The sequence below is a fragment of the Vanessa cardui genome, chromosome 4 (assembly GCF_905220365.1).
Source record: "Vanessa cardui chromosome 4, ilVanCard2.1, whole genome shotgun sequence".
Taxonomy (NCBI): Eukaryota; Metazoa; Arthropoda; class Insecta; order Lepidoptera; family Nymphalidae; genus Vanessa; species Vanessa cardui.
In genome coordinates this window covers 5628258-5641931 of record NC_061126.1, presented here as the reverse complement: position 1 = coordinate 5641931, position 13674 = coordinate 5628258, and the positions used below count along the sequence as shown (strand labels likewise).

The window sequence follows — 13674 nt, the reverse complement described above, 5'->3', positions numbered from 1 at the left end:
AATGTTTATACGGACTGCATTATTAATCGGTGTAACATAATAAATAAGGTATTGTCAGTAAATGAGATCGTATTATTACAAATTAAATATGTAGGTAATTCAAAAGATTCAACTAAATGGATGAATGGATGTCTGCATAAGAAATAATAAATTATTACAGAAATAAAAAAAATTAATAGGAAATCATAGATTACATCCTTATTTTTGAATTAATAAATGAACTAAAAATCAACTTAATAAATAATAATAACAATAATAAAATTGACAGTTTACATTTTATTGTAATATAATAAATATCACTAACGAACAAAACTCTGCACGTAATTAAAATACCAAACAATCAGGCGGCTTCATATAAAATCTTGTCAGTCGCATGAACGAAGCCTTAATATACTTAACTATGTTATCAGGCGTTTACAGACGAGCCGACCGGACCACGAGCGAATGCTAAATATCCAATAATGTACTTACGACGAGTGTCGAACAGAGATTTGGTTTATGAATTGCTACGTCATCAATTGAAATACGCTGACAATACAGGGTGTATATTACATTCGTTTCGATTTAATTTCTCTTTATTTATTCAGTAACAACGAGCTCGTGTGGTCACTGTTTATTTGATATTTTCGAAGTGCATGAATTGTAGATGCTATTGACTCAACAATTGTGTCGAAACAATCGTTCGATGCTTTTGTTTTAAAATAGTTTACATTATATACGAATTCAATTATTTTTATAACGTTTGTTATTTATATTATCGATTACATTAAGTAGAGTAATGTAACAGGCTGTAAATGTCCTACGATACGCCGAGTCAATTGCTAACCCTTCATTAAGCTTGGACTGATCCAATGCACATGGGATACATAATATTTTCTTATGTTGTATTTGACCTTACTTGCCCGGCTTCAACCTACAATTTACATTAAAGATATACACATTTATTATTGTTGAAATATATTTTATTCTTAATTTTATTTTAATCAATTAAGATTAAGACATATATATATATATATTCATAGTTATTTTGGCTTACTCATACGAGACCGATATAATCTTAATATCTTACTTGTAAGTTTCATTTAAAATCATTAGTTATTCAAATGACTAATATTAATGTAAGTATGAAGTGAAAAAAATGAGTTTGTGTGAACTTCCAGCATCTTATATACCATATTTTAAAACACAATTTAGTGGCATATTTTAAGGTCATTTTCGATTAGTATTACTTAACCATTCTTATTACATTTTCTCACTTAACTTAGATCTCGATTTTCAAATGCCCTAAACCAATGCTTGGAAGTAATTACTATTTAGCCTCTTGTACTGTACTTCAACAAATCATTTGTTTTTCTCTTATTGCCATAGTTAGTTAATACTTACTTGGTAGTACGGTATAGGGCAAATCCGTCTAGGTAAATACCACTCAAAATATAAAAAATCATCATACATAAATACAGCAAGCCTTATTATAATTCTTGCGGTTTGAAGGTTGAGCGTGCCAGTGTAACTACAGTCACAATAGACATCTTAGTTCCCACGATTGCCAACTCATTGGCGATATAAGAAATGGGTAATTTTCTAAACTTTAGAAATTAAAATATCCAAGTTAATTTAAAATCTTATATGGGTAATTTTTCTTATGGCGTTAATATTATACGTATATGGGAGGTATTGATCACTTGACTGACTCCGTCCACCTACTTATTTAGTAATAAAAACAAAGCAATTTGAAAATGTACTGCTTAATATACATAACCAACCAAAACTCGAAATTACTTAGAGTGTCGGTTCATTGTGCTTAACAAAATTAGTTCAAATGTCTGAATATATTTTCCTATATGTACACGTGTAATTGTATAATCATTTCTATTTTCTTTGACTAATAACCATGTAAATTGTTTGTTAAATTTAAAAGTGTTTTTGAATGATGTGTAAATAAAACTGCAGTTAAATTAGTAAATTAATTATTTTATTAAAAATAGGTATTCAAAGACCGATACAAAATTAAAATAGGGTCTTGATTATTGTGACGATATTCATATTTTAATGTTGCAATAACATAATCGCATACTATCACACACAAAAATAGGCCTTTTTACATTAAAAATAAAGTATATTTTTTATTATCGCGATGTACAGACATATAAGATTTATTATTTGAAGTTCAGTAAACATAATAATCTTACATATTTTATTGCAATGCTAGTTTAAGTTACGACTAACTACACAGTACTTACAGATTGTTTAAAATAGGTACAAATGATACACGGAAACGATTAAATCATACAAAAAATACGCATGATAATATATTGTATAATATTTTAATCATACAAATGAGTATAACATGATACTTTATTTTTGGGTCAATTTCTTCCCGAAATACTTGCACAATTAGCTTATCACCTCTTAATTACCTCTATTTGAAGATCCATTGAACAAAACGAAGTTATTTTTGAGAAATGAATATATATAATAATATTGCTCATTATAACACAGAATTAATACTACGATAATATATTCTTGATGTATTTTCTACTAGTATTGTGAGCAGAATAGAATACAATGAATATTCTACAGAAATCGATTCTATTATCATTTATAATCAAGACTTAATCGAATAAAATAGATATAACGATTTTGAAATTGCAGTTTGTTGTACAATAAATACTTTTGATTCTATATTGAATGTGTGATTGACTTAATATATCATTGTGAGTCGGAACTTAAAAATTTAACAACGATCATTTAATGCACGATAGTAGGAACTAGGTAAGAATATTTTCGAGTTCCTTTTTTAAAATAGATATTTGACAGATACAAACAAAGTTTATCAATGGAAAATATTTAAATATAGAATTAAATCCAATGAAATTATTACAGAGGAGTGTGTTGAATTATGTTTCAAATATGATTTTTCGTTTTATTTTTTATCTGTACATATTCTAGAGAAGTGACGTGTAACTACGTATGCGGATTCATTTATCCAAATATGTTTTTTTTTTAGAAATATATTGTGATAATACACTGTGAATACTTTTATAAAAATTAGAAGATATAGTCGGAAATTTTTATTTAGCTTGGAAAAAAAATCACAGATAAAAAATATAAAAAGTAAATAGCTCAAGTTCGGAAATTGTTATGAAATAAGTTTATAAACAGGCTTTCTTTATTCACGTATAAAATGGAATCTTACATATTTACATAGAGCATTGCCACAGATAAAAATAAATAGTTACTAATAAATAATTGCATACAAAGTATAATCAGGAAAAGTAAACACGATTATAATAAAAAAAATTCAATATAAAAAATAGTAAGCAATAGAACATCAACAGAAATTTTTTGAATGTTTCTTTAAGATGTATTTTTAGTATAGAATATAAAACCAAGCTGCGTGCCTTTTATTTGTTAGAATAAATACTTGTCAAATGTATATTCCTTTATTCATCGAATAGATTTTATTGAAATAATATAATTTGCATTCGTCCCTACTCGTCAATGTAAGGATGGATTATTTCGCCTATAATCATCAATATTGTTAATATTTTGTAAGTACAAGTGGCAAGCTCCGAAATGCAAAAAGTCTCAATAATCGACTATGCCAGACTAGCCATCGTACGATGTCCGTTCTTTGATTTACCATAATTATTATTAAAGTAACAGCTGTTTTTTTTATTGATATTTGAGAATTGATTTCAAAGTTTACATTTTGTCATAACAGTCGAATATTGGTACAGAAAATAGTTGCTTCGAAATGGTTAGAAGTAATTTAGTACTCTTATTGTGTAAATTAATATATTTGAGTGTCACTCATGAAAGTTTAACATTTAATTACGTAACTACAAATGATATGCAAAGATACAAGTAGTGCTATCATTTATAACAAGTGGATATACATATCACATTAACTTACGTAGATAAAAATTTCCATTTCGTAAAAGTTTTGAATTTTATATTTCACAACTCCAATGTTACTATTTTATATTATAGGAAACATGTTATGGCACACGAAATAAATTTCAATATAATAATTATATAATATCACTATAATTTTTCGACAAAATTATTTACGTGAAAAATTAGATACCTTTATTTAGGCACGACGAAATACTTTAGCGTGTTTTATTATAGTACAATCAAATGTTTAATGTTTTGATTTATATAATAAGTCGTTAATTGGAAATTAAGTGCTTTAATTTATCTACATCGGTTTTACAGATTTCTAATCAAGAAAATGCTACTTGAACTTTTATCTACATTATTTACACTACTTGGATTTTCAATGTTACTAAAATTATTGCCAAGCGTTTACTCATTCAGTTACTACTTGAAGACTTAAGCTAGTGATATAATTAATTCACAAATTCGTTTATTGATATTCGACGGACTATATCAATTGGCTTATTAATCGAATCAATAACACGATAAACATTTCTTAGCGATTCATAATTATGACAATACCTTTCAATACACTTATTACAGTTCTGTACAATATTTACATTAATTAACATTACAAAAGACTAGCTACAATTTTCAAATAACGTAATAAATATTTATTATACGCAATAAAGTTTCAGTGTTACTAAGTATCTTAGAAATATTAAACTAACGTATTAACCTCAAATTATAGAGAAAGTCACAGTCTTTACGATTAGTCCAAGGTTGCCATGAAGCATTTAGTATGTAGATACAAAAGTCCTTATTTATTCGTTATACACTTAACAAGGTGCGGAAGAACAGTTACATTATTGTAACAACATCACTATGGAAACTGCACTACGTTAGTCTATACGTCCGTTTGGCACAAATCGCCGAAAACCGGCAAGGCGTGATACTACCGTGTCACTGAATCAACCCGTGGGTGAGGCGCGGGTGGCGGGGGAACGGGAGCGTGGAGTCCTTGAGTTCCACTTAGAACATTTTGTCCATGCTTAAAAGACGTCAAGCGAGCTAAAGTTCTTGTAGCGTCGTTGTCAAAGTTAGGCCTTTCGTATTGATGCTTAGGTCTTTGACGTTGCGGCTGCATCGCTTGTAATTCATCGTAACCACCATCGTCACCGTAATTTTCATCATCCGATTCTTCTTCGCCAAATGCTCTATACGTCGTTTCCGATTGCGAATTTTTTCGAGAACTCACACCGTAACTTCGACCAATAAGCGATTGCGTCACATCGGTCTTCACATTCTTATCTCCTTTTCGTTCTTCTAAGCTTTGGTTATATCTAATTTGAGCTTTTTGTGTTTTATCTAATGACGGCAGATCATAAAATTTAAGAACATTCGGATGACCTTGAAAGTATTTTTCACTGTATACGTTCCTATTGTAGTAGCCACCGTTGCTGGCTGGGTATAGTTCTTCATCTGGTGCATAGCGATTGTCAAAATTATCAACATTTTTGGTTCCTGGAGGGAACCATCCCTGTTGATAAAAACAAGTAGTTGTAATAAAGGCAATATAGTAAACAGCAACAGGCAACATAATAAAGTAGTTGCAATTTATTCTATATTTTAAAGTAATAAAGTTAAAAAAAAAAAACATACCAAGGAACTGACGCACTGTCTTGTATTCGCGACGAGCGTAACTGAAGCATAGGCAGCAGGTGAAGTTGCGGTCTTGCTTGTATTCCATTCATTGCCATTAACTCTTGAAGCTGTTACTTCTGCATATTCCGGTAACTGTTGCGCTACTTTGTCATATTCAGAGTTGGCCTTATCTTTACTATGATTTGATTGGCTACCGGACATACACAAGCCCGGCTGGTTCTCCATCCACAAAAGTGACTCTGTTTTAGTCACTGTGTTTTTATTGTAACAACTACTAAGCGGGTGCGATAATGAGACTGCTGCTTTTATATTCATTTGAGTCACCAAGCTCGTTCCGTTTGAGTCTAAAACAATAATATTATAATTGATAAAATTTGAATGGAATATTCTTATATTACAATTGTTATAACGATATTATACACAAAGGGTTATAAAATGTAACCCACAAATACAGCGACTTAAATTGGCTTAAAGGTAACTGGGTGAATCAACAAACGAATTGCCTCGAGAAAACAAAATAAAAACATTTACATTTACTGAGTCTTTATTTTTCGGATTTGTATCATTCCTTTGTGCCTTGAACGTGAATGCGAAATGAAAGAGATCCACTGCGCTACGAAGAGAGGGCTCGTGCTACCTTTCAACTTGAAAGTAATCTAGCACCCTCCCGCCCCTCGCATGGCAAAGCCTCCATCAAACAAACGCTCGGCACCCTTGCCACCCTACGACACCCGTGGAATGTTTTTAATTTTGAAATTCTGATGCTGATTCTAGGAAAAGATGTAAGTATTTGGGGGTAAGATGAATATGTGCTTACTTTAAAAATCCCAACTACGACCTTTTATATTAGTACATGTATGTATCTATAATAGTAACTTCTGAATAATATATTTAATTACTCACCGTAAATATTGGGAAGCGCAGATTTTTTTGCAAAAATGTTGTGTCTTCTTACGTAAATTATACCACCGATCATTACAATTTTGAACAAGACAATCGCTCCGATCAAAAAATAAAACCACGTTTCCATAACAAAATCTCCTGCGACAATGGACACTTCACCATTACCTGGATATCTAAAATAAAAATTACCCATTGTATAAAATTTCGTAATTTAAAACAAAACGTTATTTATTTTTCAATGTATAAGTATATTTAATCAGTTTTACCTTGATAGAGGGTCTAATCCAACAGAGCGCGAATCTATATTCAAGTATACTTTTTGGCTGAAAGGACCTAATCCAACGATAGTTTCAGCTGCGATCTGTACAGAATAACTAACGCCTGAAGTTAAATTAGTCATTATCAAACTGGTAGCTTGGTGAACAGTCGTGTTGATAGCCACCATTGATTTGTTTGCTGGTATGTCTAACCAATTTAATACAACATTGTATCCGATGATTACTCCGTTTTGCAAGTTTGGCTCGGGTGGTTGCCATTTTAAATGTACTGTTGTTGTATTGTAAATAAACATTTCTATATTTGTTGGAGGTCCATCGGGAACTAAAAAAGAATAAATATATTAGAGGATCTATTTTAGAATTTAGTTTAAATAAAAACAAATTTTATCATTAAATTAAAATTTAAAACAAAAACAATAATAATTACCATCATCTAGAGTTTGAGCAATTTTTGAATTCGATGGTTTTCCCTCGAATTTTTTATAAAAAGGCACAAGAAAGAACTCATACTTCATGTATTTCCTTAAAGATGTTAGTTCGTATCCTGACACATCATTGGAATGCAGTATTGTTTTCATTTCATATTCTATTGTTTTATTGTCCAGAGGTCTAAAATATATGAAAAGACCCTCTAAATAAAAGAAATTCAATATTTCCCACATGAGTTTTATTGTTTGCGAATCTATAGGTGTCGCCTCAATCAGTTCTACGATATTGTCAGTCATGATATTCTTTTTAAATTCTGTATTATTTGAAAATATTCCTCCTTCCCATAGAAGGTTTGTATCTTCTCCGACTGTTACAGCTTCTGACGTTGGACTCGGTCCTGATAAGCCATGAGAATTTTCCGCTCTAATAATAAACATATAAGTTATGCCGGGAATTAATGATTTCACTATGTAGTGCGTTTGATGAACTCTCTTTGAAACAACAACCCATCCTCGTGAGTTGCGAGGAGTATTATTTCCTGAAAGGGTCTCTCTTGAAAACATTTCAACCTGATAGCCAAGAATTGAAGACGATCCAATTTTATTATTCTGATTCCACGTTATCGTTATGCTTGTGTCTGTTATGTTATAAATTTGTGGTTTGGTTGGAGGCCCTGGCAAAGCCGATGTATCAGCCGCTCTAAAGAAATGAATATTAGGATTTGTTGGACTATCGACTAATAGAACTCCACTCCAAACATACTTTCCGTGCTGCGACGAAGCAACGCAGGTGTACGTACCACTGTCTTCTTTATCTAAATCCCTTAAAATTAGCGTTCCATCGATGGAGATATTTCTTCTCTGATTTTGTATCAAAGCTTTTCCTTCAAAGTACCAAGCTATGATTGGTTCAGGTGTTCCTATAGCCGCACAGGGGAAAATGGCCATCGATTTTATAGGTAACGTTTGGTTAGAGGGACCACTTGTGATGATTGGGGGCGGACGGTCATCGTCTGATGTCACGGTTAGTTTCCCTCTAACAAACGAACTACCAGCAAAGTTTACTGCTGAACAAACGATTGTATTTCCACTATCATTTTTGTTTGTATTATTAACAGTTAATACAGTTACACCGTCTAATATTGGCGAGGCATGATATTTTCCTCGTGATGTACCCGGTAATATAACAGTTCTGTTTCCTTCCAAGCTCCAGAACATCGTTGGCTCAGGTTTTCCTGTAGATGTGCAAGTAAATGTAGCGGTGGACCCACTTTCTATTATAACAGAACTTGGTTTTAATATGACTGAAGGTGGATCTGAAATACAATATTTTTGATTATTGCTTCTGTATACAAATTTTTTTTTCACTATAAATTTATTTTACAAAAATATAAGTAATTAAAAATATTACTAACCATGGACGGTTAAGTATCCGCTTGCACTTACTGCTCCAACAGCATTGTCAGCTTCACATGTATATTCTCCCTCATCTGCTAAAACAACATTGTCGAGCCTAAGGCTTCTGTCGTCAAGGACTTTGACACGGCCGAGTGGCATGTTACCACCGCCGGCTGTCCTTCTCCAAAGTACGTCAGGGAGGGGGTCACCACCCACTCTACATTGAAAAGTAACACTCCCACTGGTTTGTGCTACAACGTCCTCCGGCCCCGCAATTAAATATGGTTTAACTGCACAATACAGACAATATCATTAAAGTATATGTTGAACAAACAATAATAAAATAAAGTATAAGCGATTGTATTTAAGCTCAATATTTTGTGAACATTTTATATACGTATACATTAATAACTTACTATGTATTTTAAGCGTAGCAATCGCAGATTCTCTAGTGCCAGCTGCATTCCTTGCAATACACTGATATCTGCCAGCGTCAGTTTGCCTCGCGTCTTGTATTACGAGACTACCTCCGTCTACTAAGTGCATTCTGAAGCAATAACATTCTTATGAGCGGAGCTTTAATGCACAATAAAATTATGACTTCAATTTTCATTACTTTGGCTTAAGCGCAAAGTAACAAAGTCATTCAAATATTGGGCGGAATAATTCAATAGGAAATTAACATTTAATAAAGGGTCGACCCTTGAGTAAGAACTATTCAGATTTTTACTTGATTGCTTGTCGAGCTCTTCAAATATCCCCTTCTTTATGACTTTGATGTACTCTCCCTACTGTTAATTATTTTCATGCTTCACCATACATACTGTTCCCTCAAGATGTAACCTTACGCCATGCCTCATAAAAATTCATAGACAACGAATGGAGATGAATTGGCAATAAAAGTTGCAAAATTGATTTCAAAGTTAGCAAAACTTGATATTAAATAAAAAATAAAAATGTTTTATGTCGTAAACTTATGCAAATCATAATAACATAAATTATTTATAAAACATCAACTAATTTAGGTATAGTATAAACGTTTAACGATGTAAATAAACTTACTGAAAGTATTACCATAAGGGAATGAAAATATTTTTTTATATAAACTATTTTGTTTAATTGGTTTCTATATTATGTGGAAGACACTAATTGCATACATTTATTACTCTCGAAATCTAGTTTGAAAGTAAAACATCGAATTATTTTTAGATTTTTTTTTTAAGATAAAAGTCAACGATAGATTGTAATTAATTCGACGACGACGACGGGCTCACGTGTTTTATCATTTACATTTTATTAATTCGGTGTTATGTGACTTAATCTGTTCAGATTCACAAGACTATCGAGTTTCCACCATCCCATTTAACTTCAAGTGCTCTTGCCAACTACCCTCGATTTTACTTTAAGTGCGCACTGTCGAACTGGCGAGTAACTTTCATTTGATATTCCAGTGCTCCACATTTTAATATATCTGGCAACTTTACAACATTTCCGCAATTCAAAAGTTTGTTTTCAATAGTTTTAGTGGCTGCATTAATTAATTATTATCTCTACAATGAGATAATATTGTTTGTAAGTTAAATTTATTTTATGGTAAAAATGTCTGTTGGAAACTTACCTAGAATCTCCATCGAAGTGTAAAATTTGACCATTCTTCTTCCAATAAACCATTGGCTCGGGTGAACCCCGTGGTGGTGAACATTCTAATATCACCGTTTCTCCTTGGGCAGTCTGTGTCGTCACTGGTTCCAAACGAAATTCTTCGCGAAGCACTAAAATACAAAAATAAAAATGTAGAAAAACGGCTTATAATGTATAAAACTTAAAAATTATATTTAAAAGTAAATAAAACTTACCAGCAACATGCAAAGTAGCATTTCGACTTCTAGCTGTACCATATGGGTTGGTAGCTTCGCACCAATATACACCCGCATCTGAATGGGCCCTACCATGGGTTGCTCGTAAGAAGAACAACCCGCCCGCTGGTAAGAGACTTCTATGTGTATCAGATACTACCAGAACCCCGCCTTTGTACCATCTTATTGATGGAGCTGGTGAACCACCAGCTCGACAATTTAAAGTTGCTGGTTGGTGCCTAGCAACTGTCACATCAAGAGGCTGTTCGATTATATACGGCGCCTCTCCACTGCTCATATAATCATCACTTAAGCCTCCGTTCACGGGACCTGTTGAAAAAAATATTGTTTTAATAATGTTGCCTTTGTTTTTGAAAAGCAATTTCACGTTCAAATAATTGAAGGAATTTATAACTATAGACGTACTTGATTATTTATAAGTGGCGTGCATTATTTTAAATTTAACGAACAATGACTCGTTCTAGGCGTTAACATAATATATGAATAACGGTTGGAGTATGTCATTCTCGGCTACTTTAAAGCAGCGCACAATAATAATGACCCATAAACACAGGCTAAGTTCCCCAGGATGCTGAATTGGGACCCTCACTATTTTACTCTGTTTACAACGAACGACGCAGATGTTAGTTTTTGACACTTGAATTGATGTATGTCTATTGTTGTGCCTCAAGGCATTATTATGGCAACGCAAAAATCGATCACTGAAAAAAAATACAGATTTCGCCTAAAATGAACCGCCCGTAATCGTCTGCGACTCGATTTTCGAATTGTAACAGAATAGGGATTACCTCTATTGTACAAAATAATTGTGTTTATTTATTCACGTATCCCATCGTGTGGTGCGGTATTAATCTATAATTGAATCTTGATCACATTTGTTATCTTTACATTTCTATCCTACATTGATATACGAGATAACGTAAAAATCAAATCTTTAAAAAACTCATAAGATTTTGTTTTTTCATACATCAATTTTACGTTGACCTACATTTAAATACTCACATTTAAAGAAAACAGTTATAAATAAAGTAATTTTAGTAAAGTATAAAAACTTTCATTGCAGTGGCCAAATTTTCTTTTTCATATATCGTTCTGTTTAAATTTTTAGAGAGAAGCTCTTAATGATTATCAATATTATAAAATGCAATGTATTGTAATAACTTTAAACCTAATACGAAATAAATCATGGACTCTGTGCAGATGACAGTTTACAAAGAACAGTTATACTTTATTAGAAGTATTTCTATTTATATGGAATACGATACACATCAACTAAAACAGAGCAAAAAGAAAGCAAGAACTATAAAATAAGATTTAGCGGAATGTATGACTATAAAATATTGTTTATGTTGATCTCGATATTATATTTTATCGCACATAAAAGTCACTTTATTACGTAGTTGTGCGTTTGAACTATCGATTATATCCGATGCTAAAAAAATTCTTCCTCAATAAAAGAAAAGTAATAAGATTATTATGAAATTAATTATCCTCAAATAGAACATTTTTTTTCTGTAATAGTGCTTAACATAATCCTTATTAATATTAAACAAGTTTGTATGTACGAATATTTGTTATTTATCAATACCGTTCAACGCAAAACTGGATTTTAATGCATTTTAACAATAATGTAGATTATACTTCAAAATATTGTATAGCTTATAATTTACCATGACATTGCGTGAATTGAGCAAAATATGCCGATGTATCAATTAAGTATGAATAATCATTACAAAACCTGTCTGTCCCTATGTATGCTTAGATCTTTAAAATACGCAACGGATTTTTATGTGTTTTTTTTTTACAGATAGCGTTATTCGTAATTAGACTAATATTAATTTAGTATGTTTAGTATCAGTATTGTACCCGTGCAAAGCCGGGGCGGGTCGCTAGTAGTATAAAGAAAACTTGAACTTCCATGAAGGATTTATATCCTAATACCTAACAACGAATTCCTAAAACACGACCGACGCCCAGCCGAAAACTATAATACAATATTTTCTGTACATAAAATAAGTACATATTAAAAAAATTACAAAAGAATTTTAATGATCCGAATCCAAGTGTTTTTATAGTGACGACGTAGATGACGCCCAACGGTAAAGGGAGTGAATTTTCATTTCGCACGCGTGTAGTTATGTCGCCATTGTTCAAAAATCATTGTTAAAAAAAAAGTTTGCGAGGGAGAAACGCGTCCCCCAGCTAATTTATACTACTTGCACATGTTGACACGCGTCGAATAAAAAAAATAAATAAAAAATCGGTTATCGTAACATGGCTTTTGAATTTAAGTTGCAAGTTCGACGAATGGACGGAGCTGTTTTATACAACAACAACAACAACAACAACAGCCCGTTAATTCCCACTGCTGGGCTAAAGGCCTCATCTTCCTTTGAGGAAAAGGTTTTGGAACATATTCCACCACGCTGTTAAAATGCGGGTTGGTGGAATACACATGTGGCAGAATTTCTATGAAATTTGTCACATGCAGGTTTCCTCACGATGTTTTCCTTCACCGCTGAGCACGAGATTAATTATAAAGACAAATTAAGCACATGAATCAGCGGTGCTTGCCTGGGTTTGAACCCGCAATCATCGGTTAAGATGCACGCGTTCTAACCACTGGGCCATCTCGACTCAATCTGTTTTATACGTCTACGTTTAAAAAGTATCGCATGTGTTACACGTCTGTTTTAAATTGATAGCTCTCCTTATACACGAAGTTAAAAAAGAATACGATTTGGACAAAAATTGGGCTAATCGTCGCTTTAAATAGAACCCTTTGATTCAATCTAGTGTCTATTGCCTCGTATCACAAACTTGTCGACATGTATTCACTTCAAACGGTTGGCTTTGATCGTTGAAAATTATCGAACACCTTTGTTAAGCACGTCTTAATTTAAATTTGGCTTACAAAAATATAGATACAATGATTTATCTGTAAAATACTTGTATAGTTTCGTTGTAATGCAAATAAATAATTTGGAAATCTCGTCATCAATGTTACATAATATAACTTATATTTTATATTATGAAAAATGTGAACTAGATTACGATCTTATTACGTTGTACATATAACTTAAATTCGTCAAAATTTGTTGTGGTGATACTATAAAATAAACTCGTTTTGCATAACCGACTTAGAAAACTTTTAAGGTTAATTTAGAATTTCTTTCGCGACTGTTTCATATTAATAGGGTTATATTTTTAATTGTATCAGTTATGGGATTGTTCTGAATAAGC

At 32.1% G+C, this 13674-nt stretch overlaps 1 protein-coding gene across 2 annotated transcripts in view; it reads right to left on the bottom strand.

The window, feature by feature from the left end:
- Positions 1-1994: 1994 nt before the first annotated feature.
- LOC124544464 (roundabout homolog 2-like) overlaps positions 1995-13674 on the bottom strand; it is a 60187-nt gene continuing 48507 nt past the window's right edge. For both annotated transcript variants that reach the window (XM_047123030.1, XM_047123029.1), the window contains exons 3-11: positions 10411-10740; positions 10173-10326; positions 8971-9101; positions 8572-8844; positions 7156-8472; positions 6717-7050; positions 6451-6623; positions 5545-5891; positions 1995-5422 (exon numbers count right to left, since the gene is read on the bottom strand). In XM_047123030.1, the coding sequence (XP_046978986.1) occupies positions 4838-5422; positions 5545-5891; positions 6451-6623; positions 6717-7050; positions 7156-8472; positions 8572-8844; positions 8971-9101; positions 10173-10326; positions 10411-10740 (3644 nt within the window). In that variant the 3' untranslated portion in view covers positions 1995-4837. The remainder of the gene's footprint in view (positions 5423-5544; positions 5892-6450; positions 6624-6716; positions 7051-7155; positions 8473-8571; positions 8845-8970; positions 9102-10172; positions 10327-10410; positions 10741-13674) is intronic.